Source organism: Pristis pectinata, chromosome 6 (genome assembly GCF_009764475.1).
Source record: "Pristis pectinata isolate sPriPec2 chromosome 6, sPriPec2.1.pri, whole genome shotgun sequence".
Classification (NCBI taxonomy): domain Eukaryota; kingdom Metazoa; phylum Chordata; class Chondrichthyes; order Rhinopristiformes; family Pristidae; genus Pristis; species Pristis pectinata.
Window position 1 is genome coordinate 76,071,629 of NC_067410.1, and position 26,668 is coordinate 76,098,296.

General features: G+C 38.9%; 2 protein-coding genes across 3 annotated transcripts in view; one reads left to right on the forward strand and one right to left on the reverse strand.

Moving 5' to 3' along the window:
• gfm1 (G elongation factor, mitochondrial 1) overlaps positions 1-26,668 on the forward strand; it is a 54,320-nt gene that overhangs the window by 21,907 nt on the left and 5,745 nt on the right. For both annotated transcript variants that reach the window (XM_052017190.1, XM_052017191.1), the window contains 3 exons: positions 4,569-4,651; positions 25,286-25,448; positions 26,280-26,424. In XM_052017190.1, coding sequence (XP_051873150.1) covers positions 4,569-4,651; positions 25,286-25,448; positions 26,280-26,424 — 391 coding nt within the window. The remainder of the gene's footprint in view (positions 1-4,568; positions 4,652-25,285; positions 25,449-26,279; positions 26,425-26,668) is intronic.
• lxn (latexin) lies at positions 14,935-23,077 on the reverse strand. Its single transcript, XM_052017194.1, has 6 exons — positions 22,776-23,077; positions 17,752-17,817; positions 15,844-16,009; positions 15,601-15,737; positions 15,443-15,505; positions 14,935-15,323 (listed from the first exon to the last, which is right to left on the reverse strand). The coding sequence occupies exons 1-6, from the start codon at positions 22,992-22,994 to the stop codon at positions 15,081-15,083; spliced, it is 894 nt and encodes a 297-aa protein (XP_051873154.1). The 5' UTR covers positions 22,995-23,077; the 3' UTR covers positions 14,935-15,080.

The window sequence follows — 26,668 nt, forward strand, 5'->3', positions numbered from 1 at the left end:
GGGATATAGGGCTGCAGTTTGGAGAGAGAAGATGCATGAGACCAAGGAGAGATATGCTAACAATGACCAGTTTGAATTTCATGTGTTTGAGGGTCAGGAGTAGTGCATGTCAATAGTCATGGGCGATAAGCTCTCTGGGAAGACAATGTAAGTTATGGGGTTTTGGACATGGAAAAATATCTACTCTCAGTACATCAGGAGACAGCTAGTCTTGAGGTTACAAAATAATGGATAAGGGTTTCAACAGTGGAGGCACTGAAGTTGGAGCAGAGATTTGCTGACATTACCTTATGCTTCATCTTATCTGTTGCAATGTTTGATAAGATATCTTTATTAGTCACATGTGCATTGAAACACACAATGAAATGCATCTTTTGTGTAGAATGTTCTGGGGGCAGTCTGCAAGTGTCGCCAAGCTTCCAGCGCCAACATAGCATGCCCACAATTTCCTAACCTGTACATCTTTGGAATGTGGGAGGAAACCGGGAGCACTTGGAGGAAACCCACACAGAGAGTGAGGCAGAGGACTCCAGACAAGAGCTGAATTGTTCCATTGAGATGGACACGAGAAATATGAGCAGAAATAGGCCATTTGGCCCTGCAAGCCTGCTCTACGTTGAACAAGTTTGTGACTGCTATTCCACCTCTGCAACATTTCACTGCCCTGTCCCCACTTCCTTGATTTTTGAATGCAATTAAGGACATATCCTCCACAGAGCAGAATATTCCTAAGAGTCTCCACCATCTAAAGAAATTTCTCTTTGTCGTAGTCCTAATTGATCCTTATTGTGACTGTGTAACCCCTAATTCTAGGCTCCTCAGCCAGGGGAAACATCTATCCTGTCTATCTCCCCAACAATTTTGTAAGTTTCAATGAGATCATTTCTCATTCTTCTAAACTCTAGAGAAGAGACCCTAGCCTACTCACTCACTCACATAACAGACTTGTTATTCCAAGAACTAGTCTGGTGAATCTTCCCTGCACTCACTATAATGAGTATATCCTTCCTTGAAAAAAAAGACCAATTGTGGTTTTGCTAAGGCCTGAAATTATTTTAAAAAGACATCCTTACTGCTGAAATCCAATCCTCTTGCAATAATGGCGGACACACTATTTGCCTTCCCAAATGTCTGCTGCATATGCATGTTAGCTTTTGGTTATTTGTACAAGGGCACTCGGGTCTCTTTGACCATCAATGTTTCATAATTTCCTGCCACGTTTAAAAGAAAATGCTCAGAATTTCTGTTTTTCTGCCAAAATGGATTTTTTTTTATTATGGAACTTGGCATGGGATACCAGTGGTGATAGTATTCAGGTTATCTTCCAGTTCAGAAAATGATCCTCCATGAAAGACAAAAATCTCACCAGCATAAATTTCCAAGATTTGATTTCTGGCAGGTGATTGGTATAGAGGATAACCAGGAATGAGCACAATTTGGAACTCATAGAATTGTACAGATTAGAATTGGGGCCTTTTGAAATACCTTATTCATGCTGACTGTAACGCCTATCTATGCTAATCCCGTTTGCCTGCATTAGCCTGTATCGCTCAACTCTTTTCCTATCCAGGTGTGTCCTATCTAAACTCTGATTTGATCTCTACATGACCTGATTTCATTTATTAATTGAACTTCAAAACTATGGTTTTTGAGGAGAGCCACTTTACTGATGATCCACCAGTGGGTTAACAATGAACAACACCAAACTCTGCAGTGGTGAGGCAAGATTAAAAGTACTGTAATCCAGAGTCCAAATCCCACTGAAGTAGATGCAGAATTTAAATTCAAATAAAAATCTAGAGAAAAACAATAAGTAGTCAATAAATTTGACCACAAAAACTACCAGGTTGTGTTTTTTAAAAAAAAAACATCCTTGTTAGACTGGCAAATGTGGTTGACTCTTAACTGTCTCCAGTTGTGCCTTTACTGCAACTTTTAAACAGTAAGAATAAAATTGGTCAAAAAACATGTGGTATTGATTGGGTCACCTTATTCAGGTATGGCAGAGCCCTTCATTTTTGGGGACGGCGCTTCAATTGGTCTTATTAAGCAACAGGCTGATGCAGTTGACTTCAGACTCCATGAAATGTGATATGAGAAAAACTCCTCTTGATTATCACTTGCCATCCTCCAAGTGATGAATCAGTGCTTCTCATGTAGAACAACACTTGGAAAAGCACTGAAAGTAGCAAAGGCACAGAATGTTCTTTCGGTGTGGTATTTCAATGTCCAGTGCCATAAGTAGTTTGGTAACACCACTACTGATTGAGTTGGCCAAGTTCTGGAGGATATAGCTGTCAGACTGGGTTTGTAGCATGAACCAACATAAAAGGTAAACCTAACTGTGTATGGTGCATCGGTGCAAAAAGGTAAAAATGACCATTCCTCAACTCTTGTGGAACCAGAATTTTTTCTACAAACTATATAGTGATACTCCAGTCATGGTACATATGGAAAACTCAGGGCAGAACAGGTAGCTCAAAACTAGGCATCCATGAAATGCTGTAGACCATCAGCAGCAGCAGAACCTCCCCCAATCTGTAACCTCAAGGCTCGGTACATCCTTCGATACTATTACAGTGAAGCCAGAGGATCCACCCGTGTTCACTGAGGGTGGTGCGTAACCTGCCTATTAAGCTGCAACACAGGACCATGTGCTACATTGTAAAATCAGATCCAAACAATCTCACAACCAACAGATCAAACTGAAGTGCTGTTGTTTGCTCACCTATTTGTGAATGTTGGAAGAAAATTAAACAGTTAACAGGAGGAAACTGCTCCCTTGCAGTTTTTGGGGCTGGAGTTCCCCACCATTGCAGAAGTGAGTCATCATCCAATTCGATTCACTTCATGTGATATCAAGAAACAACAGAGAACACTGGATATAGAAAAGACTATGGGACCAAGCTGTAGTAATGAACCAGTTGCACCTCTAACCAAATTTTTCAGTATAACTATGATACTGGCAGCAACTCAGCCACGTGGAAGTAGCCACAAATATTTGTGGCTGTTAGAGTAGGGCAGGGGCTTGGGAACCAATGCTGAGTGATTCACATCCTGACATCCCAAAGCCTTTCTGGCATCTGCAGGGCACAAGTCAAAAGTGTGATGGAATGCTGTCTACTTATCTGAATGTGCACAGCTCCAAAATCTTTCAAGAAGCTTCACTTCATCCAGGACAAAGCAGTCCACTTGACTAGTGTCCTGTGCACCACTTCAAAGATTCATTCCATCCACCATTGATGCACAGTGGTTGAAGTGTGTACTGTCTACAAATGCACTCTATTTACTTACCTAGACTACTCCAATGCTGTCTATCAAACCTGTGACCTCGACCCTCAAAGGGAGCATGGGCATTAGGTGCATGGGAACACCACCATCAGTAGGTTCCTCATCTGGTCGTACACCATCCCGACTTGGAAATATATCACCATGTCGTTGTTGGATGTAAATCCTGGAATTCTGGTTCTAACAGCACTGTGTGAAGGACTACAGGAATTCAACACCATCTCAAAGGCAATGAGGGATGGGATATAACTGTTGAAATTGCCAGCATTGATATTTTCCAGATCTGAAAAAAATGAATACATTAAAATAAAATGTTGTAAGTGGCAATCAGATCCAAGAATACAGCAGCAGTCTTTGGATTTTAGTTTTTAATGCAGTTGGACATGACAATAGCCTGATTGTCTTGAAAGAAAGCTGGCATAATCTATACAGGCTGCCCTTTGTCGTTTACCTGCCAAAGGAGTGGACACTCGAGTTTTAAAGCAGACACTATTTAGTGAAATTGAGAGGAAACTGGCTACTACATTGGGATTTTGCTTGATTTTAGCAAAGTATTTTGAATTAGCATCAGATTCTAAGAAGGGTGCTTTGTTGAAGTGGAAAGGAACAAGAGGCAATCCCTGGAATCCTGAAATATCGAGCAAATATGTAAGTTGATAGCTTACATTTCTAAAAAGGTAGTTGTTTCAAGCTGATGCTCAAAATTTAACTTGTATTTCCTGCAGTTTACCAATTGTATTGTTGAAATAAAAGAAGTTGGTAAGTTCAATGAAAAGTTGTTTCTAAAACAAAAAGTGATATGAGTTGTTAGATCAGAGTTTGAGCATTTCAACATCTTGGTAAAAGAATGTGAAGCTTCTTTATTGCTATCGTTATATATGCAAGGAAGAACAGTTTAGGATACACGAGTCAACTTTTATCACTGTGTAACTTTGTAACTATTTGTAGATGTGATGACTGTTTTTGTATCTGCATGTATAAGATTTTGTAAGCTATATTTATGCTGCTATTTTTATTCTGATTCCAAAACAACAGCATCCAGCAAGCCTTCCAAAATTGAACCATTGATTCTGCTTGCAGGATATCTGGATGAGTTCCAGATTGAAATGAAGTAAGGTTTTAGAACCAACTGAAGAATACTTAAGAACGCAGTTTCCTAAATTCAGAACTAAAACAAGCAATGTAAAAGTAGCTTTAAGAGTACTCATGGTAAGCTCAGTATGATGCTTTAAAAAAGCCATAGATGGTATTTAATCAATTTTCCTTCTGTTCAATGTTAGAGACTAGAAAGAGAATACAATTGTCCGTGTGTAATGGGAAAGCCTAAAGTTGCCTTCAGAGAAACCATCTCTTCACCTATTCCGTAAGTAAAGTTTCATACTATAAATTTGCTAATATACGCTGTTACATTTTTGAAGTAAGTTAAAGATTTGATTTCCCAATTTTACCTAAGGTCCACCTTGAGTGTTTAATGTATTTTAATTGAAATGCTTTATATTTAGTCATACAGTGGCATGCAAAAGTTTGGGCACCCCTGGTCAAAATTTCTGTTACTGTGAATAGTTAAGTGAGTAGAAGATGAACTGATCTCCAAAAGTCATAAAGTTAAAGATGAAACATTCTTTTCAACATTTTAAGCAGGATTAGTGTATTATTTCTGTTTTGTACAATTTTAGAGTGAAAAAAGCAAAGGAGCACCATGCAAAAGTTTGGGCACCCCAAGAGATTTGAGCGCTCAGGTAACTTTTACCAAGGTCTCAGATCTTCATTAGCTTGTTAGGGCTATGGCTTGTTCACAGTCATCATTAGGAAGGGCCAGGTGATGCAAATTTCAAAGCTTTATAAATACCCGGACTCCTCAAACCTTGTCCCAACAATCAGCAGCCATGAGCTCCTCTAAGCAGCTGCCTAGCACTCTGAAAATTAAAATAAATGATGCCCACAAAGCAGGAGAAGGCTATAAGAAGATAGCAAAGCGTTTTCAGGTAGCCGTTTCCTCAGTTCGTAATGTAATTAAGCAATGGTAGTTAACAGGAACAGTGGAGGTTAAGTTGAGGTCTGGAAGACCAAGAAAACTTTCCGAGAGAACTGCTCGTGGGATCGCTAGAAAGGCAAATCAAAACCCCCGTTTGATTGCAAAAGACCTTCAGGAAGATTTAGCTGACTCTGGAGTGGTTGTGACTGTTCTACTGTGCAGCGACACCTACACAAATATGACCTTCATGGAAGGTCCTCACCACAAAATTCAGCGTCAGAAGTTTACAAAGGAATGTCTAAACAAGCCTGATGCATTTTGGAAACAAGTCCTGTGGACTGATGAAGTTAAAATAGAACTTTTTGGCCACAATGAGCTGTCACAAATCAGCAACAAAAGAAACACACTGAGCATGATTCAGTGTTAAAAACTATTTTATTAATCACTACTATTGATAATACGTAAAATAAAAGTAAAAATGTTAGTATGTTAGAATTCAAGAATGTTAAACCTCGAACGTTAACCCCAAAACTAAACTCGTCGTGTGTGTGTGTGACAAAGTCCAAAACTCCCAGTTCCTGAATGGTTCTTAAAGTTCAGTTCCGCAAGCCATAAGGTGAAACATGAGCAAGGGCTTCTTCAACAACCACCGTTGTCTGAAGATAAGATGTAGATGTAGAAAAACATAGAGAGAGTACATACGAAATCCAAATGTTCCACGATGGAACCCAAACGACACTTCAGTGTTTACTCGGTAGTGACTTCCTCACCCCGAAAAGCATCCGAACCGTGGTCGTCCACACACAAATACCTGTTTCCTTCTACAGGTCAGCAACAAAGTGAACTCCACCGGATTACTTCCAACTTCCATACATGGATTTCAGTGGCAAACACAGTTATTGTTTCTCATCCATCGATAGAGAAAACAAGCAGGCTGGTGTCTCTCTCCCTTCTCTCTCTCTCTCCTTCTTCTTCTGCCTTCTTCAACAACGTCATTACGTCCTTTATCTTCTATTGACGTAAGCACGCCCCACACACACATACACACACACTCTCTATCTTAAAGGGACTTTCACTGAGTCCATAACACCTCCCACCTAAAAAAAAATTTCCCAAGAAAATTTTAACCGCGCATAGAGTTAGTAATGTTAATAATTATCACGCTACACAACTACAGACTATCAGATTAGTACAGATACATGTTTCCCATTTAACATCGGGAAAGACAATCAGCAATCATTATCTTTGCCTTTAATGTGAGTTATCAGGAGATCAAACTCTTGCAAAATTAAACTCCAGTTTAACAGCCTTCTGTTCTTGTTTTTGACTCGGCTCAGAAACACCAATGGGTTATGATCTGTATACACAGTCAATGGTTTCTGAGCGGTGCAAACATATACACTGAAATGTTGCAAGGCTAAAACAAGCGACAGTAATTCTTTCTCTATGGTGGAATAATTCTTTTGATGCTCATTAAATTTCTTTGAAAAGTAAGCTACAGGATGGTCAATATCATCAAGGTCACCCTTCTGCAACAACACAGCTCCTGCAGCTTCATCACTGGCATCTACTGCTAATGAAAATGGCTTTTCAAAGTCAGGTGTTTTGAGCACAGGATGGCAGCATAAAATGGCTTTCAGTTTCTCAAATGCTTCTTGACAAGAATCTGTCCAAACAAACTTTACTCCCTTCTTCAGAAGATTAGTTAGGGGAAGAGCAATATCAGCAAAATTTTTACAAAATTTTCGATAATATCCAACCATTCCCAAAAATCTTCTAACAGTCCTCGTACCTGTGGGAATAGGGAACTCAGATATTGCTTGAACTTTTGCCTGAAGAGGAGCTTGCTTGCCTTGACCTACAACATAACCAAGATACGTCACAGTGGCATGGCCAAATTCACTTTTAGCCAAGTTAACTGTAAGGTTAGCCTTGGAAAGTCTTTCAAACAACCTTTCTAACACAGAGATGTGATCCTCCCATGTATCATTCCCAGTCACTAAGTCGTCAATGTAGGCATCTGTATGTTTTAACCCATGAATCACTGAATTAATCATTCTTTGAAATGTTGCCGGAGCATTTTTCATTCCAAATGGCAAAACATTGTATTCATACAATCCAGAAGGGGTTACAAAGGCTGAAATTTCCCTTCCTCTATCTGTTAATGGAACACACCAGTACCCTTTTAATAGGTCAATCTTTGTAAGAAATTTTGCCTTTCCCACTGTCTATGCAATCATCCACCCTAGGAATAGGGTAAGCATCTGACTTTGTTACAGCATTCACTTTCCTGTAATCTGTGCAAAATCTAACAGTTCCATCAGGTTTAGGTACAATAACACAGGGCGAACTCCAATTTGAAGTAGAATGTCTAATAATATCATTTTCCAACATGTATTTTATTTCCTGATCAACAAGTTTACTTTTTTCCACATTCATTCGATATGGGTGTTGTTTGATTGGTTTTGCATCCCCAACATCAACATCATGGGTAATTATCGATGTTCTGTTTGGAACATCTGGGAACAGATTTTTAAATTTTAAAATTAATTCTCTCATCTGTTGTTTTTGTGAAACTTGTAAATGGTCCAACTTCGTTTCAAGGTTCTCCAGGATATTTTGGTTTTTTAGTTTCGATGGAACAATATTTGGTCTAAATTGGTCTTCCTCAACATCAACATCAGGCATTCTAGAAACAACCTTTTCACCATCCACCAAGGCCACAACTGAATCCCTCTCATAATAAGGTTTTAGCATGTTTACATGACAGAGTTGTGTTTTCTTGCGTCTATCTGGTGTTTTGATTATATATGTTAGATCAGTCACTCGAGATTCAATAACATAGGGTCCAGAAAAGCGAGCTTGCAAGGGATTATTTTGGCTAGGGAAAAATACCAACACCTTTTGCCCCACTGCGAATGTCCTAGGCCGAGCACGTCTATCAAAATATGTCTTCATTCTTATCTGGCTTGTTTTCAGATTCTCTCTCGCTAGCTGGCAGACTCTCTCCAACCGAGTTTTAAATTTTTGGACATAGTCCAACAGACTCAAGTGAACTTCCTCATTAACCCATTGCTCTCTTAACAACTCCAAAGGTCCTCTCACCCTATGTCCAAACACAAGCTCAAACGGACTAAATCCGATTGACTCCTGGATCGATTCTCTAACGGCAAACAAAAGTAAATGGATACCTTCGTCCCAATCCTTGGTGTTTTCAAAGCAATAAGTCTTCAGCATATTTTTGAGAGTAGAATGAAATCTCTCCAGAGCTCCTTGAGATTCTGGGTGATATGCAGATGATACAATCTGCTTTGCTCCCAGCTCATAGACTATTTGTTGAAAAATTTTTGACATAAAATTACTACCTTGATCAGATTGGATTTCTTTTGGCAAACCAAACAAGGTAAAAAATTTTACAAGAGCCTTTGACACCGTCTTGGCCTTAATATTTCTAAGGGGTATTGCCTCTGGAAATCTAGAAGTGGCACACATGATGGTTAACAAATACTGATTTCCAGTCTTAGACTTTGGTAAGGGGCCAACACAGTCCACAATCACCTTCGAAAAGGGTTCACCAAAAGCAGGAATTGGTTTCAAAGGAGCCACAGGGGGTTTTTGATTTGGTTTACCTACCATCCGACATGTGTGGCAGGTTCGACAAAACATCACCACATCTTTTCTCAAACCAGGCCAATAGAATTGTTTCAAGATCTTCCCTACAGTTTTATTCACACCAAAATGACCACCCAAAGGCATACTATGGGCCAGGTTTAAAATCTCATCCCTATAAACTTTTGGAACAACAACCTGATGAATAACTTCCCATTCCTCAGTAACAGGAACATGAGGAGGTCTCCATTTCCTCATTAACACTCCATTTTTGACATAGTATCCAGTTGGCACCTTTTCAATCTCCTCACATGAGAGTGCTTTTTCTTTCAATTCTGTCAACTCAGGGTCCTTTGTCTGTTCCACCATAAAATCCTTCCTCGACAAAGACAAATCTTTAAATTCAGGCTCACTGTAAGGATGTTGATCCTCCAGTGAAGACATAAAAGTCTCAGATAAGGCATCATAATTTTCTTCCTGTTTAGGACTGTCACAAGGAACTACATCAGACTGCACCGGACTGTCTGTCTTGGCTAATTCTCTAGCTCTAGCTCGAGTCACCGCACATGATGGGTAAACATCTGAATCATCCTCAGACTCATCAATCCTTGGTTTGGTTGTTAACCGTACCACAGGATCACTTTCTCCATTTGCAAGGTCATTTCCCAATAATAAAGAAACTCCTTCCACTGGCAAACTAGGTCTTATCCCTATCTCGACTGGTCCTTCTACGAACTTTGACTTTAAAATCACCCTGTGAAAAGGGACAGACATGGTCTCACCTGTAACGCCTCGTACTAGATTTACTTCACCAGTGTCACTTTCTTCACCAAAATTTAAAACACTGTCCAGCAAGAGAGATTGACTAGCCCCAGTATCTCTAAGAATTTTCACTGGCACCTGGGGTGACTCATCATTCAGTGAAACAAAACCCTCTGATACATACGAACGGAATTCTTTTCTCACCTCCTCCAACTTTTCCGCTTTTCCCTCTTGCAAGGACTGATCTTTAACAGCATCTCCTAAACCTTTTTGATTTTTAATTGCCTGAAAGCAAGCATTGGGCCCAGCTTCCTTCTTTTTCTTCAAAAGGGCACAATTAGATATCACGTGGCCAGGTTTCCTACAGTAATAACAAGTACGCTCAACAGGTTTCTCCAGCCCTGGCTTCTTTTCATCTTTTCCTTTTTGATTACCTCCCAATTTAATCTCCGGTTTCCCTGGATTGTCTTTGTAACTCTTTTGAAAGGTTTTAGGTTGTCCCCATTTGGATTTATGGGTTAAAGCATAATCATCTGCCAACCTAGCAGTTTCTTGTAAAGTTTCCACTGCCTTTTCATTTAAATATGTTGTTAATTCAGCTGGAACACATCTTTTAAAGTCTTCCACTAGTATCAATTCTGTCAATTTATCATAATCCCCATCTACAGTTTTAGCCAGGCACCATCGTTCAAAACATATTCTCTTTCCATTGGCAAATTCCATATAAGTCTGATCTGCAGATTTCCTCAAGTCTCTGAATTTTTGTCTATAAGCCTCAGGGACCAATTCATAGGCCTTCAAAATAGCTTGTTTTACCTTGGTATAATCAGCTGCATCCTCAACAGACAAAGCAGAATAAGCTTTTTGAGCTTTACCTTTAATCACACTCTGTACCATAAGAGCCCATCCTTTCCTTGGCCAGTTTGAACTCACAGCAACCTTTTCAAAATGTTGGAAATACTGATCAACCTGATCTTCTTCAAACGGAGGGACTAATCGAACCTCCCTGCTGGCTGAAAAACTATCATCAGAATCAGATTCCAAACTCCTACGCTTCATTTGTAACTCATGCTGCCTCTGTTTCTCCTTTTCCTCACTATCCAGCTCCATCCTCTTTAATTCCATCTGCTTCATTGCTAGATCAGCCTCTATCTTCATCTGAGTTATCTTTTGTTCAGTCTCTAATCTCTTTTGTTCGGCCTCTAATTTCTTTTGCTCTCGTTCAGCTTCTAATTTATTTTGCTCTCGTTCAGCCTCTATCTTTGCCAGCTGCACCTGTGCCTCAGAAATTGCTATTTCACTGCCAGGAAACTGTTTTAACACGTCCTTCTCAAACACCTTCTTTTCCACATAATGGCCAGCTATCAGTCTCTGAATATCTGCCTTTCTCATAGACTGCTTTACTTCTGTAAGGTTTAACCTTGTAGCAATCTTTATCAGATCATCCTTTTTCGCCACCTCCAATCCCTTTTGGGTTGGTGACTCCAAAAATGCCTTAATATCCATTGCTGCTGGTTTCCACACACACAAGCCAATTAAAAAGAATTTATCAGACCTCCCTCAAAAATCTTTGGATTGAACCCCGAACAAATCTTGTCAATCTGGGAAACGATCCCAGACGACACTCGTTAACCTTGGGAACTATCCCGGACGAGCCCCCAATTTTGTCACAAACCAGCAACAAAAGAAACACACTGAGCATGATTCAGTGTTAAAAACTATTTTATTAATCACTACTATTGATAATACGTAAAATAAAAGTAAAAATGTTAGTATGTTAGAATTCAAAAATGTTAAACCTCGAACGTTAACCCCAAAACTAAACTCTTCGTGTGTGTGTGTGACAAAGTCCAAAACTCCCAGTTCCTGAATGGTTCTTAAAGTTCAGTTCCGCAAGCCATAAGGTGAAACATGAGCAAGGGCTTCTTCAACAACCACCGTTGTCTGAAGATAAGATGTAGATGTAGAAAAACATAGAGAGAGTACATACGAAATCCAAATGTTCCACGATGGAACCCAAACGACACTTCAGTGTTTACTCGGTAGTGACTTCCTCACCCCGAAAAGCATCCAAACCGTGGTCGTCCACACACAAATACCTGTTTCCTTCTACAGGTCAGCAACAAAGTGAACTCCACCGGATTACTTCCAACTTCCATACATGGATTTCAGTGGCAAACACAGTTATTGTTTCTCATCCATCGATAGAGAAAACAAGCAGGCTGGTGTCTCTCTCCCTTCTCTCTCTCTCTCCTTCTTCTTCTGCCTTCTTCAACAACGTCATTACGTCCTTTATCTTCTATTGACGTAAGCACGCCCCACACACACATACACACACACTCTCTATCTTAAAGGGACTTTCACTGAGTCCATAACAGAGCAAAGGTATGTTTGGAGAAAAAAGGGTGCAGAATTTCATGAAAAGAACACCTCTCCAACTGTTAAGCACGGGGGTGGATCGACCATGCTTTGGGCTTGTGTTGCATCCAGTGGCATGGGGAACATTTCACTGGTAGAGGGAAGAATGAATCAATTAAATACCAGCAAATTCTGGAAGCAAACATCACACTATCTATAAAAAAGCTGAAGGTGAAAAGAGGATTGCTTCTACAACAGGATAACGATCCTAAACACACCTCAAAATCCACAATGGACTACCTCAAGAGGCACAAGCTGAAGGTTTTGCCATGGCCCTCACAGTCCCGTGACCTAAACATCATCGAAAATCTGTGGCTAGACCTCAAAAGAGCAGTGCATGCAAGATGGCCCAAGAATCTCTCAGAACTAGAAGCCTTTTGCAAGGAAGAATGGGAGAAAATCCCTCAAACAAGAATTGAAAGACTCATAGCTGGCTACAGAAAGTGTTTACAAGCTGTGATACTTGCCAAAGGGGGTGTTACTAAGTACTGACCGTGCAGGGTGCCCAAACTTTTGTTTCGGGCCCTTTTCCTTTTTTGTTATTTTGAAACTGTAAAAGATGGAAATAAAAAAGTAATCTTGCTTAAAATATTAAAGAAATGTGTCATCTTTAACTTTATACCTTTTGGAAATCAGGTCATCTTTTACTCGCTTAGCTATTCACAGTAACAGAAATTTTGGTGGTGCCCAAACTTTTGCATGCCACTGTATGTTATTTTTATTAACAGAGTTGTCAGAAGGCACTAAGTGGCTGGGAGGTATAGGAACAGGAACAGTCCATTTGTCCCCTTGAATCTGTTGTACTATTCCATGAGATCACAGCTGATCTCTATCTTGTATCCACTTGTGCTCCATATCATTTACTGTCCTTATTTAACAAAAATTCATCAATTTTACATTTAACATTTATTAATACAGCTAGCCTCTACTACTATTTGTGAAGACATCTCTTCTACATGGTCAGTCTCTGATTTTAACACCATTCTTCTACCAACAGAAAATATTATTTTGATTTATTACAAAATCCTAAAAATGTCCATTAAATATCTATATTCCATGACATGTAAAATAAATTTGTGTAATCTCTCCTAATCTCAATTTGGAGTCCTGCTGACAATCTGGTGAATTAGCCTTCCACGCCTACTAATGCCAATCTAAGCCCAAAATTGTTTATGATATTCCAACTAGTTCGAAGGTTTGGTAAAACTTGATCAATCTTCTCTTTTATAATGGAAGAAATAGAATCTAATGATCAGCGTGCATTACAAGTGTGATGATTGTTTTAAAATTATAATCTTTGTACTGGGAAATGCATAAGTTAACCGTACAGTGACATCTTGGAAATGGAAGTGCAGTGTTATAATGCATTCCAGCACATGGCACAGAGAGAATATTGTAGGTTTGATTTTGCTGGACTGACAAATTCGCGTTGCATTGATTGAGGGTGTGTTGACTGAAAGTTGCAATCTCTTACGCTAATGCTCCATGAATATTGCTGAAGTAAATCTCGGGATGCTAATAATCTTGATTTTTGTACTTTGGCTTAATATGGAATGGTATAACTGAGGAAATGGGTTGCTGAATTATAAATCATCTAATCTAGCTCAGAAGCTTACCTGCTAAAATACTCTCATCAGACAACATGTTGATTACCATAGCAAGGTTTTCTCAATTGCCTCAAAGAAAGCCACAATGAAGATCCAACAGTCTGCATTGCCAGGCTTGTATTTTTAACAGTCAGAAAAATTGTAAGTTGTTCTCATTGAACCATTTTTTTTAAGATTATACTGAAGATTCCAGAACAGCACATACTACTGAAAGGCAGGAAATCACTAATCGAAGCTTTGAATTTTCGTGTTTAACTGCACATGTGTACTCCAGATATTTCTGTAAGGTTCACGGTATATTGACGATGAATAGTGATCATTGCAGCCTCATCAGAACTGCTAAATGCAAGCTAATTTCTAAATTTTGACACTGAGAAACAATAGAGACAATTGAGTCCAGGATATGGTGGAAAAAGTGGTGAAGCAAAGGGCAGAGTTTTGAGGAAAGACTTGAGAAGTTTGGATAAAAATAGATAAACAAGAAGGAAGCTCCAAATTCTGAATTAACACGATTGTGAGAGTACATTTACACCAAAAACTGCAGTGGTTCAAAAAATTGGTTGATCCTCCTCTTTTCAAGAGCAGGTGAGGATGAACATAGAACTGTTAGCAGTGATATCCATGTCCCGTGATTTTTTTTTGTAAACTTAAACTCTGATAGTAGCAAAAGTTCAGTCTGGGTAAAATAAAATTTGCAATTAATGAAAAATGTAATGCAGAGACTTTTAGTCCTTGCATTCCAGACCCTTTCAGTCTGTGTGGCCACATTCACACTCCTTCACTGAAGTGTTTGGAGACAATTTTATCTTTTGTTGCTGTCTTGGCCTGCTTTATTACTATTTCCAGTTAAAGGAATCTGAAATTGAGGCCTTGCAGCATTGGGTGAGTGAAATAGATGGTATGGTATGGAGGAAATTCTTAAAAGTAAACCTGGTTCTGCATATGCAGTTTGGATGCTTTGGTTCACTAAAAGTATTTATTCTTTGTCTACAAACAATAATGTGGCACATATCAAGGCAGATTATGTTGGATTATAAATCTGATCAGAAATAATATTTTTCATTGACCATTCTTTATTAGTAGAAGCACAACTTTCATTGATGGAATAAATTGTTGATGTTACCAATTATTTTCTTAATCTGAAATGGGAATGCTCGAGTGTGACTTCATTATCTTGTGCAAATTAAATGCAGTTTTATGGCAGGTATTGAAATGCAATTTGAAAGATGTGAGACAACATTTGAAGTAACATTGTTAGTGCAAATACTGGTTAAACTATTTTAGATACCACTTTAATAATGTTCTTAGTCTTGTTTTTTGTGCTGCCAGTACAATGGAAAATATACTTTTTAAGTAAGTGCATAGTGTCCCATCAGAATGGTTAGTAATCAGTTCATAGAGAACTTTCTCGTAGTTGACTCTTAACGTCTTTGCGATCCGGTCCCCTCTGGCCTTTGCGATCCGGTCCCCTCTGGCCTTTGCGATCCGGTCCCCTCTGGCCTTTGCGACCCGGTCCCTTCCGGCCTTTGGGACCCAGTCCCCTCCGGCCTTCCAAATTCTGATGCTTCAGAAGAACTTTCAGAAGGAGGGGGTAAGCAAGTGTATTTCACAGTCGGTGAATGTTTAGGCTTCCACATCACCCACATATTGCATGTAATTATTTCCTGTTCAGGACAAAGAAAATAGCGTTTATTCCATGTAATTCATTTGCCGACTGGTCATTGTGAAAATGGTTTGAGCATTGCTATGAAGCTAATGGCTTCTTTTTTATTGAATAATTTACCTGGGTTGGGATCTCATGGAGAAGAACTGTGAAGGTAAATTGAAGAAATTTGCCTGTCCTGAGCTGGAAAACAGATATTTAATCATAAAAACATGTAATGAGAATGCCACAACTCAGCAGTGTTCAGTGATGAAAAGATTGTTATTTTGATTTCTTACCCATTGGTTAATTTTCCGTATTTGAAGCATGTTATACCTCTTAATTTCAGTGGATTTTTGCCACATGATATAGCTGGCACTAACTTGTGACAGTCGCCAGATTGGCATCATTTCAGGGTCTATAAATCCAAAATTATCTGATATTCAGAGGGGAGAAAAAGTTTTAAAGTCATAATATTTTTAGAATATTTTTCTCAATGCTAAACATTTTGTTACCTGGCATGGGTAACTAAGACATCGTACCAGGGATATTGTAGCCAATCACAGGGTCCTTCCGTTTTCTCATATTGAGGTAAAATACTTCATCTTTTTTGCTGTCTTCCTTGAGGTCTCTTAAATTGCACTTTAGAGTTATGTCTGGATTTTTTTCGTTGTAAAAGGATACATTTGCTGTGCAGATTTCAGTGACCTATAATGAGAGGTAATGACACTAATTTTCATTAAGTTTAGAACCATAGAACAATACAGCATAATACAGGCCCTTCAGCCCACCATATTGTGCCACCCTTTAAACCACACCTAAAACTATCTAACCCCCTTCCTCCCACATATCCCCCTATCTTAAATTCCTCCATATGCTTATCTAACAACCTCTTGAACTTGACCAATGTATCAGCCTCCACCACCACCCCAGGCAGTGCATTCCATGCACCAACCACTCTCTGGGTGAAAAACCTCCCTCTGACATCTCCCTTAAACTTCCCACCCATTACGTTAAAGCCATGTCCTCTTGTTTTGAGCATTGGTGCCCTGGGAAAGAGGCGCTGGCTGTCCACTCTATCTATTCCTCTTAATATCTTATATACCTCTATCATGTCTCCCCTCATCCTCCTCCTCTCCAATGAGTAAAGCCCTAGCTCCTTTAGTCTCTCCTCATAATCCATACTCTCTAATCCAGGCAGCATCCTGGTAAATCTCCTCTGCACCTTTTCCAATGCTTCCACATCCTTCCTATAATGAGGCGACCAGAACTGGACACAGTACTCTAAGTGTGGCCTAACCAGAGTTTTGTAAAGCTGCATCATTACTTCACAGCTCTTAAACTCAATCCCACAATTTATGAAAGCTAACATCCCATAAGCTTTCTTAACTACCCTATCTACCTGTGAGGCAACTTTCAGTGATCTGTGGATATGAACCCCCAGATCCCTCTGCTCCTCTACACTGCCCAGAATCCTGCCATTTACCTTGTACTCTGCCTTGGAGTTTGTCCTTCCAAAGTATACTACCTCACTCTTCTCCGGATTGAACTCCATCTGCCACTTGTCAGCCCAGCTCTGCATCCTATCAATATCCCTCTGTAAGCTTCGACAGCCCTCCACACTATCCACAACACCACCGATCTTTGTGTCATCTGCAAACTTACTAACCCACCCTTCCACCCCGTTATCTAAGTCGTTAATAAATATCACAAAAAGTAGAGGTCCCAGAACCGATCCCTGTGGGACACCACTAGTCACAGCCCTCCAATCCGAATGCACTCCCTCCACCACAACCCTCTGCTTTCTACAGGCAAGCCAATTCTGAATCCACACTGCCAAGCCTCCCTGGATCCCTTGGCCTCTGACCTTCTGAAGAAGCCTACCATGCGGAACCTTACTTAAAATCCATGTAGACCACATCCACTGCACTACCCTCATCAATCTTCCTGGTCACCTCCTCAAAGAACCCTATCAGGCTTGTGAGGCAAGATTTTCCCTTCACAAAGCCACACTGGCTGTCCCTAATCAGTCCATGATTCTCTAAATGCTCATAGATCCTATCTCTTAGAATCCTTTCTAACAGCTTACCCACCACAGACATAAGGCTCAGTGGTCTGTAATTCCCTGGACTATTCCTACTACCTTTTTTGAATAAGGGGACAACATTTGCCACCCTCCAATCCTCCGGTACCATCCCCGTGGACAACAAGTTCTTAAATATTACTTCCATCACTTGGCTCTGTTTATCTTTTGAGGCAAGGGTGCTCAGACCACAGTTTACTTGGTTGTTTTTAAACAGACAAGGAAAGATGACATAAATCATTCACTTAATTCCCCATTGCCAAAAACACATTATCAAAATCAGATTATGTATAAAATAACATTTATTCATGTTTGGACAAAGAATATTGCATGCCTGACATAATTTTGCTATTGCTATTCTACTTACATTTGAGGAGTCTTCATTTTTCACTTCAAATTCAAGATGATACTTGTTTCCAAGATTGAAAATCACCTAGAGAAAGAAATTGTGTCATTGTGGGTTTTTGATAAGTCATTCCTGTTCCTAATGGAAATATACAATTCAATATGCAAAATAAATGCTTCTTGTCATCACTCTATATCAAAAATTCCCAAGAATAAGAAGCTGGGAAGCGTTTGACAAAAATTTACTTCTCTAGAATTAGTCCTTTCCTACCAATACACATTGGCGGAACTAGATGTAGCTGTTGGAATTGGTTTATTATTGTCACTTGTACTGAGGTACAGTGAAAAACTTGTCTTGCATACCGTTCATACAGATCAATTCATTACACAGTGCATGGAGGAAGTACCATGTAAAACAATACAGAATGCAGAGCAAAGTGTCACAGCTACAGAGAGAGTGCAGTGCAGGTGGACAGTAAGGTGCAAGGTAGGTTTTGAGGTCAAGAGTCCATCTTGTCATACTAGGGAACTTGTTCAATTGTCTTTTAACAGCAGGATAGAAGCTATCTTTGTGCCTGACGGTATGTGCTTTTGTATCTTCTGCCTGATTGGGGGGGGGGGCGGGGGGAAGAAGAGAGAACGTCTGGGTGGGTGGGGTCTTTGATTATTCTGGCTGCTTTACTGAGGCAGCAAGAAGTGCAGACAGAGTCCATGGAGGAGAGGCTGGTTTCCGTGATGTGCTGAGCTGCGTCCACAACTCTCTGCAGTTTCTTGCGGTCCCGGGTAGAGCAATTGCCATACCAAGCCATGCACAGCTCAAATGCCATCTGTAAATTTGCCGATAACACCACTGTTGTTGGCAGAATCTCAGATGGCAATGAGGAGGTGTACAGGAGTGGGATAGATTGGCTGGTTAGCTGGTGTCGCAACAACAACCTTGCACTCAGTGTCAGCAAGACTAAGGAGTTGAATGTGGACTTCAGGAAGGGGAAGTCGGGAGAACACACACCAGGAGGGGTCAGTGGTGGAAAGGGTGAGCAGCTTCAAGTTCCTGGGTGTCAACATATCTCAGAGGATCTATCTTGGGCCCAACACATTGATGCAGTTACGAAGAAGGCACGCTAGCGGCTCTACTTCATGAGGAGTTTGAGGACATTTGGTATGTCACCAAAGACTCTTAACAAATTTCTACAGGTGTATGGTGGAGAGCATTCTAACTGGTTGCATCACCGCCTGATGTGGAGGCTCCAATACGCAGGATCGCAAGAGGCTGCAGAGGGTTGTAGACTCGGCCAGCTCCATCACGGGCACAACCCTCCCTGCCATTGAGGACATCTTCTAGAGGTGGTGCCTCAAGAAGGCAGTATCCATCATTGACCCTCACCACCTGGGACATGTCCTCTTTATGTTACTACCATCAGGGAGGAGGTACAAGAGCCTGAAGACCCATACTCATCGTTTCAGGAACAGCTTCTTCCCCTCCGCCATCAGATTTCTGAATAGCCCATGAACACTGCCTCATGATTCCTTGTTTGCACTATTTATTTATTTTTGTAGCTTATAACAATTTTTATGTCTTGCGCTATACTGCTGCCACAAAACAATGAATTTCACAACATATGTCAGTGATAATAAACCTGATTCTGATGCATTCATTTAGGATGCTTTCTATGGTGCAGTGATAAAAGTTGGTGAGTGTCAGGGGTAAATTTCTTTCGCCTCCTGAGGAAGTAGAGGCACTGGCATCTATGTGGTTGGACCAGGACAGGCTATTGGTGATGTTCATTCCCAGGAACTTGAAGCTCTCAACCCTCTCGATCTCAGCACCATTGATGTAGACATGTTTATATGCACTGCCCTCCTAAAAAGCATAATAGCTACTGGATTTGGTGGGATTTATTCTGAACATTTGAACAACTTGAGGGTGAGAGAATGTGTCCAGCCTGCTGAGTTTTTCAAAGCTGTTCACCAAAGCATAAGATTGCCAAAGAAATGGTGGCAGGCCAATAAAACGAGGAAAACCACTGGGAATCACACTAGCTACTGATTGATATTGTAGTTATTCACTGGAGGTGAATTAATGGAGATGGCTCTTCAAACCTTTTTCTCCCTGATCTTCGAAGAACCTCTTCGAGATTATCAAGCAGGTTTTAGGCTGGAGTGCAACTGGTGCAATTAGGTCTTATTTTTCATGACCTTCGTTGAAGAAGGTTTCCAGAATAGGAGAACGGCTAGCAGCATTTTGTCGTTCGTTCTTCTGTCTGTGATACAGTGTGGCGACAGTTGATGTTCAAAGTTTGACGGGTCATCTAATGTTGATGAATGCTCTGGCTCGCTCGAACTGGTAATTCTGCATCAACTTTAAAGGACAGGCTGGATCCATGTGGTTACTGAGGATGCATACAAGGATTGGTCTTGGCTCAGTCACTCTTAAACGTGTGTGAACGGCATCCCTGATCAGCCAAACTTGCATGGTTTATGGGCACTCACCATCACCTTAGCCTGTGCTACACTGAACAACAATCTTGAGGAAGTGGAAAGATATTTGCATTGTTGGAATTTATATCCCAATCCCTGTAAAATCTTAGCAATAGCCTTCCATTTCAATAATAGGGGAAGATGACAATGCAAACAAACCTGCAGAAACCCAAGGATAAACTCTGCAAAAACCTGCTTTGGCTTTGCTGTTCATAGTTGTGGATCATGGTGTTCCTGTATATCTAAACAATCACCACACCAGGATGCTGAATATCCCACTAAACATGGCCATTCGTGTAATTACCAGTGCACTGAAATCAATAATGACAAATATGACTGTTAAAAGCAAGATTTTCTGCATTAGTTTTAATTGAATATTAGACTTGGAAAGAATGAGCAAAAGAAAATTCAGATTAGTTTTTTGTCAGATACACCAGGATGCAATGAAATTCCTTGCTCACGTGAAACTCACAGAGTAAACAGTATACATGGTAATAATAAATACACTGACAAGCACAAAAACAACACTGATGCAAAGTATAGTAGTGCAAACTGAGGTAATGCAAAAAGAAATGCTGAAGTGACAATAATGGAAAAAGTAGAATTAAAGGTTCAAGAACGTGGCAGCACCACTGAGAAGGGGATGTGAAAGAGGTGATTGGTTCAGAAATCTGATAACACTGGGGAAGAAGCTGTTCTTGAGTCTGGTCATCTGGGCTTTCAGGCTCCAGTAGTAGAGAGAAAAGGGAATGGCCAAGGTGGCAGGCATCCTTGATGATACTCCTATCCTTCCTGATGCAACACACTATGAAGATGGACTGGATGGAAGGGTCTGATGAGCCTGTGATGGACTGGGCAGTGTTTGCCACACTCTGCGGGTTATACAAATAACAGTGTTCAAATGACGGCCCAGTGCATGAGGTCAGTGCTATTGCTTAAATAAAACTTGCTTTGGCTGTCGTGGTTTATAACACCAAACTCCCTGTAATTAAATGTGCTGCATACATGTAAAATTGATCACTCTGTTCAGCTGATGAAGAAGAAGAGAAACAAATGAAAGACAAGTAATTTTAGAAAATTGTAGTCTTTAAGGCAAACAAAGGATTCAGAATGTAAAAATGAAGTTAATAGATTAATCGTTATTGTGAAAAATGGAATCTTTTGAGCTTTATTTTCAATAGTGTTTAAACAAGTAGCAGGCAACAGACACAATGGGAACGTTGATACAAATCAGCTATTTTATTAAAATTGTAGAATTGTACAGCATGGAAACAGACCATTCTGCTCAACCTGTCCACGCTAACCAGTGGGTACCCTTCTGTATAACCTCATCCCCCAGAACTTTGGTTCATAGCCCTCTAAGAGATTCAAGTGTTCATCTTGACACTTCTGTAATGCTGTCAGCAACTCGCCTTCAACTACATCATAAGGCAGTGCTTTCCAGGTGCTTATCACTCTCAGGGAGAAAAAGATCCCCCTTGTATCCCCTCTGAATCACCCAAACCCACTCTTTCTACATCATAACCTCTGATTTGCTGTAATTGATGGCATGAACATCTGTGTGTAGGTGTATATTGGATATTTTGTTTTACATTATTTATATATATGTATATTTATTATGTACCTTCAAAGGTAACCTAGATTATGATTAGAGTTGCAGTGAAAACTTTTGATTTATGATTTTGCTTCCTAGTAATTCCCAATAACAGTTTTGAAACAAAATCAGAGATATAAAGAAGTGTGGATTAAGTTTTTGTATTCTGTTCACTTGTCCATTTTCTAGTTGTGAAAGAATGAGAGTAAAGTTTCAACATGTAAACTGATATAAAGACTTGTTGAAGAGTTGTTAGTAAAGCAGAAGAATCTGCAAACTTGGAGCTGGATATATTTTGCAGAAATTCATTTTTAAATTTCTAAGATTAAATGTTATATTGTAATGCCGAACACACCAAAGTCCTTTGTTGTTAAGTTCTATGGACTTGCAGACAAAGTAGTTTTTGTACGGTTAAATAGCCCAACCTACCCAGACATTTGCAGAATAGAGGAGTTAGTGCTTTTCATTTCTTTAGCATAGCGCTTGGTGTAAACAGTTTGTAAACTGATTTGTATGTAATGGTGATTTAGAAAAGGTAACTTGAAATTTTGAAAGCAGCATTTGGCTCCAAATCTGCCATCTATTTTCATAAGCTTATCAAAAGCGAGTTTATGGTTAAAACTAAAAATGCTGGCTAAAGTGAGTGATATAAACCAGTAACTATAACGTAAACTGATTATCTGATTAGTTCTGAGTTGTCATGTTACTAAAATGAATATTGAGTTTTTTTGTGCAGTGTCTCTGATTCAACATCTTTTCAGTAAAAAGAAGCATTTGCCATCTCCTGTTTATGTGCTTTGCATTTTAATTCTGTACTCCAAGTTGGTAACTTGAACATGTAGTGTGAAACATAATTGATTACAGTTTGTAGCAACGGCACATTTAGATTAATTTTATATTTACTATGTTATATCTTGAGAAAGCCTTTGCAAATAGTCATTGAGAAAGCATTTATTATTTTTATGTAATCTTACCTCATGATGCGTTTTCTTCGCCTTGTGTAGCTGATAAAGTTTGTATGGCGATCCATGATGGTAGTTTAAGTAATGAATGGCCACACTTGCAGCTTGAAGAACAGGGCGAGTTTCTGCAGGAATTTCAATAGAAGTGTCTGGAATTTCTAAATGATTTGTTTTTGACATTCCATTCAGTGATAGCAAGACACAAAAGACAAAGCATAGAACTGAGTACATGTTTGAACAAAGCCAGTTCAGAACTGAACTTTAAGCCTCTACTTGCCTCTACTTTTGTGGAAGGTGCAGCTTCAACAGTTGCGTCAGGATCACAACCTCCCTCGTGACCTCAATGGTTGCGCATTTAATAAATTGTAATGTTTCATGTTCTTTACCATGACTTTAAAAGTTTGTCTCCAATAGTTGCATATTTCCCTTTAATCCATTAAGACCTGATGATTTTTCTGTTTATTCTGTGTATCTCAATTTTAAGAAAAAAAGATTTCCATTAACATTGAACCAAAGTTATGTTCTGTACTAAGTGCTTTGTAGCATTTTTTCCTATTAATTTCCCTATTTGTAAGAGGAAATAATATTATTTTGTAATGCTGTCAATTTCCACCACCTTCAACCTTATTAATAACATAAGCATAAGAGCAACACATCATTTTTTTAATTGTCTGTTTGTAATTATTTTAAAATGCTTGCAGAAAGGTTTGAAGTAGTGCTATCTGAAGGAATCCAATGTAGTTCACAGGTTTATCTATCTTGTATTACTGTTTTGTGCTGGTTTAGAAATCTGAAACTGAAGACTGAGATATTCCAAAAGAAATAGTGCATTTCAGATATCAGATGTGTAAAAATGTTAAAAAAGGTAGGTATTTGCAAACCTTGCAAGGCAGTATACCATAAGAGCTATTTTGCACTGTGAGTCCAATGTTTAACCAATGTATCTCAAACATCAAATTTACTGAAAGCTTATGTTTGTCTTGGGTCAGTTCATCTGGTCGCTGTATCTTTACTTAGTTGGCTTTGGACTTTTTACTCGAATCTGGTGAGTGCAATTTATGTTCCACATGATTTAATAAATGGCTCACCAGATGAAGTGAAATAAATGGAGGTGAAATAATGTAATGCAAATAAAAAAATCTCTTGGATTTCATACTTTCTGCTTAAAATCTGTTCGTACTTGAATATGAAAAGTGGTTATGCACAAGAATATTAAACTTGTGATTTGTTGTTCTGAATTTGATTAGTCAGATTGAGTCTTCCTTGCAGTTATTTGTCTGAGCCAATTGGACTGCAATATCGAGAAGCATGTGATGAAAATGTTCAGGTGTAATTGTTGTAATTAATGGTTTGCACTGAGTGTTGAAAGTAATCTTAGAGAAAAAATAATTTCAAAAAGCATTAGGCTGGCATGGAAGTCACATGAAGACTGCAGCTTTTTTATATCTTTGCAAAGTATAGGTCATTGACACTGAAATGTATATTAAAGAGCAAACCCTTTGGTCTTTAAGTTGCTCTTGTTAACCCGGTGGTCCATGCATGCTGATTGCTTGGATGCCGTGGGTACTTTTATACCCGAGCCTGAACAGAGTGTTAGCAGTTGATTTCTCACATTCAAACCCTATCCATCAGTGTGTTTGCATATTAGAATATTAAAGGAAATAAAAAAGATATGCAACATAGTTATATACATTTAAAAATAGTATTTACTAACTTGCCAGAAACTCTTACACAAGAACAACCTTAGAAATTATGAAATTATTAAGAGTATGATCAGTCCACTGCCTTTTACCATAAAACTTGAATAAATTTCAGAAACAAGCTGTAACGAAAAATGAGCCTGAGGATGTTTGTTCTAATTTGTTATCAACCATATCACTATTGCTAGAGATTACAGTAATTAAAATCAGAAGATGGTTTCTGGGATTCTCCCTACATGTTTCCCGAAGCCTGCCAAAAATTGCACTGGTACCTCGGATTAATTGACTCCTATCAAACTACAACATTTTCATCGTTCTCTGTGAAATGAAGGTCAAAATATTGAGCTAATTATTGCTTGAAAAAAAGAGTTTTTTCTAGTTATTGATGGATAAATACTTGCAATGCAGACTGTCATGGATGTTTATTAATGAGTAGTTGACCTGAAGTTAGCCACAGTTTTGGAAGTGGCATAATAATATACTTATCACTATTCTGCACAGCAATCTCATGACAATTTTATACATTGCTCTCTGATAGAAAAGCCCAAAGTGCAGCAGGTTCACCTAAAGACAGTTAAGTGCAGGAGCATTACAAAGCCACACCATTCTCAATGGATTGGACCTCAGAATAAAAATGATCAACGATAGTTTACCTTAAGACTTGAGTAGTAAAGTTATATCTTCAGCACAAAACAAATCCTATATTTGCAGTCATCCCACAGTAGGCAAACTAACTATCTTACATTGACTTACTGCAAAAAATATTGTTTGCATTTACAAGTTATATACAGAATTATTTTCAGATTGTTATTTTTTTTGTAGCTTTGAATATACTCACAAGAAGCAGTCTGGTGGTGCAGGCCAGTATGGCAAGGTTATTGGAGTATTGGAACCTTTGGAGCCCGAAAACTATACCAAGTTAGAGTTTACTGACAGAACAATTGGAACAAATGTTCCACAGCAGTTTATACCAGCCATTGAGAAGGTAATGAGTTATTACTTCTATATCCTTTTAATTCGTTTTTATCTTCCATATTTTTTCTTAATTTGTCACCAGCAATATTTTCAACAACCCAAATTATTGTACTTGTTTATTCTTTAGGGAAGGGGAATAAAAATGTGGAAATTTCATAACTTCTTTTGAAGAAAATTGTCAGAATAATTGCTACCCACAACTCATTCCCAACACAAACAAAAATTTAAGTTTGTTGAGCAGAAAGGAAGCCAGTCCTTGGTAGAAAAAGGCAAAACTAAAACTAACTGCAGTGCATGAAATTTATGGCTCTGTAAGATATCTAGTACTAGATTTAAATATATTGTCTTGCCAAGTTATAAAATATTTACAGCATATCATAAGCCATTCTTCTCAGTCATCCATGTTGAAGATTACCTGTCACACATTTCTCCTCCCATTTGTTTCTTGTCCAATTCCATCATCGCATCTTTCTCTTCCTATCTCTGACTTCCCCTTAAATACTATTCATCTCAAATATATCTGGTAACAAATTTCACATTCTAGCCACTCATGGAATAAGTTATTTCTCCTGGATATCCTTTTGCCAATTTATCAATGATGTCTTTTTGGCCCTCAGTTTTGCTCTCCCTGCAAATGATCGACACATCATTATTACACCCATCTCATCAAATCCTTTTAATCTTGAAGACCTCTGGCAGTATCCCATTCATAATTTTAACTTAAGTGTTAGGTATAACAGTTAACCTGCATTATTCTAGTAAATCTCTTTAGACCTTCTCTGGTACCTGTGGATCTTCTTATGTGCTGTAAATGTCATAAAATTGCATGTTATTTTGACAGGGTTTTCTCGAAGCCTGTGAAAAGGGTCCTCTTACAGCTCATAAAATCTCTGGGGTGCGATTTGTATTGGAAGATGGTGCTCATCACATGGTGGATTCCAATGAAGTCTCTTTCATCAGAGCCGGAGAGGGTGCAGTCAAACAAGGTTTGTAAATTTCACAGAAAATAAGAAAAAATATTAATCATAAATATTCTCAATGTCCTTTCTACCTTGGAAATTTAAATGTGAATAGAACTTTTGTGTAACTCCTTCAAAAAATTCTTACTAAGGAATATTTTATGGAATTTACTAGATCATCATCTAATTTTGGCCAGCAATCTCTGTTTAAAAAGTGCAAATGATTTATTTTCAGCAAAAATTGATTTAGTTTTGCAGATATCTTTGTTTA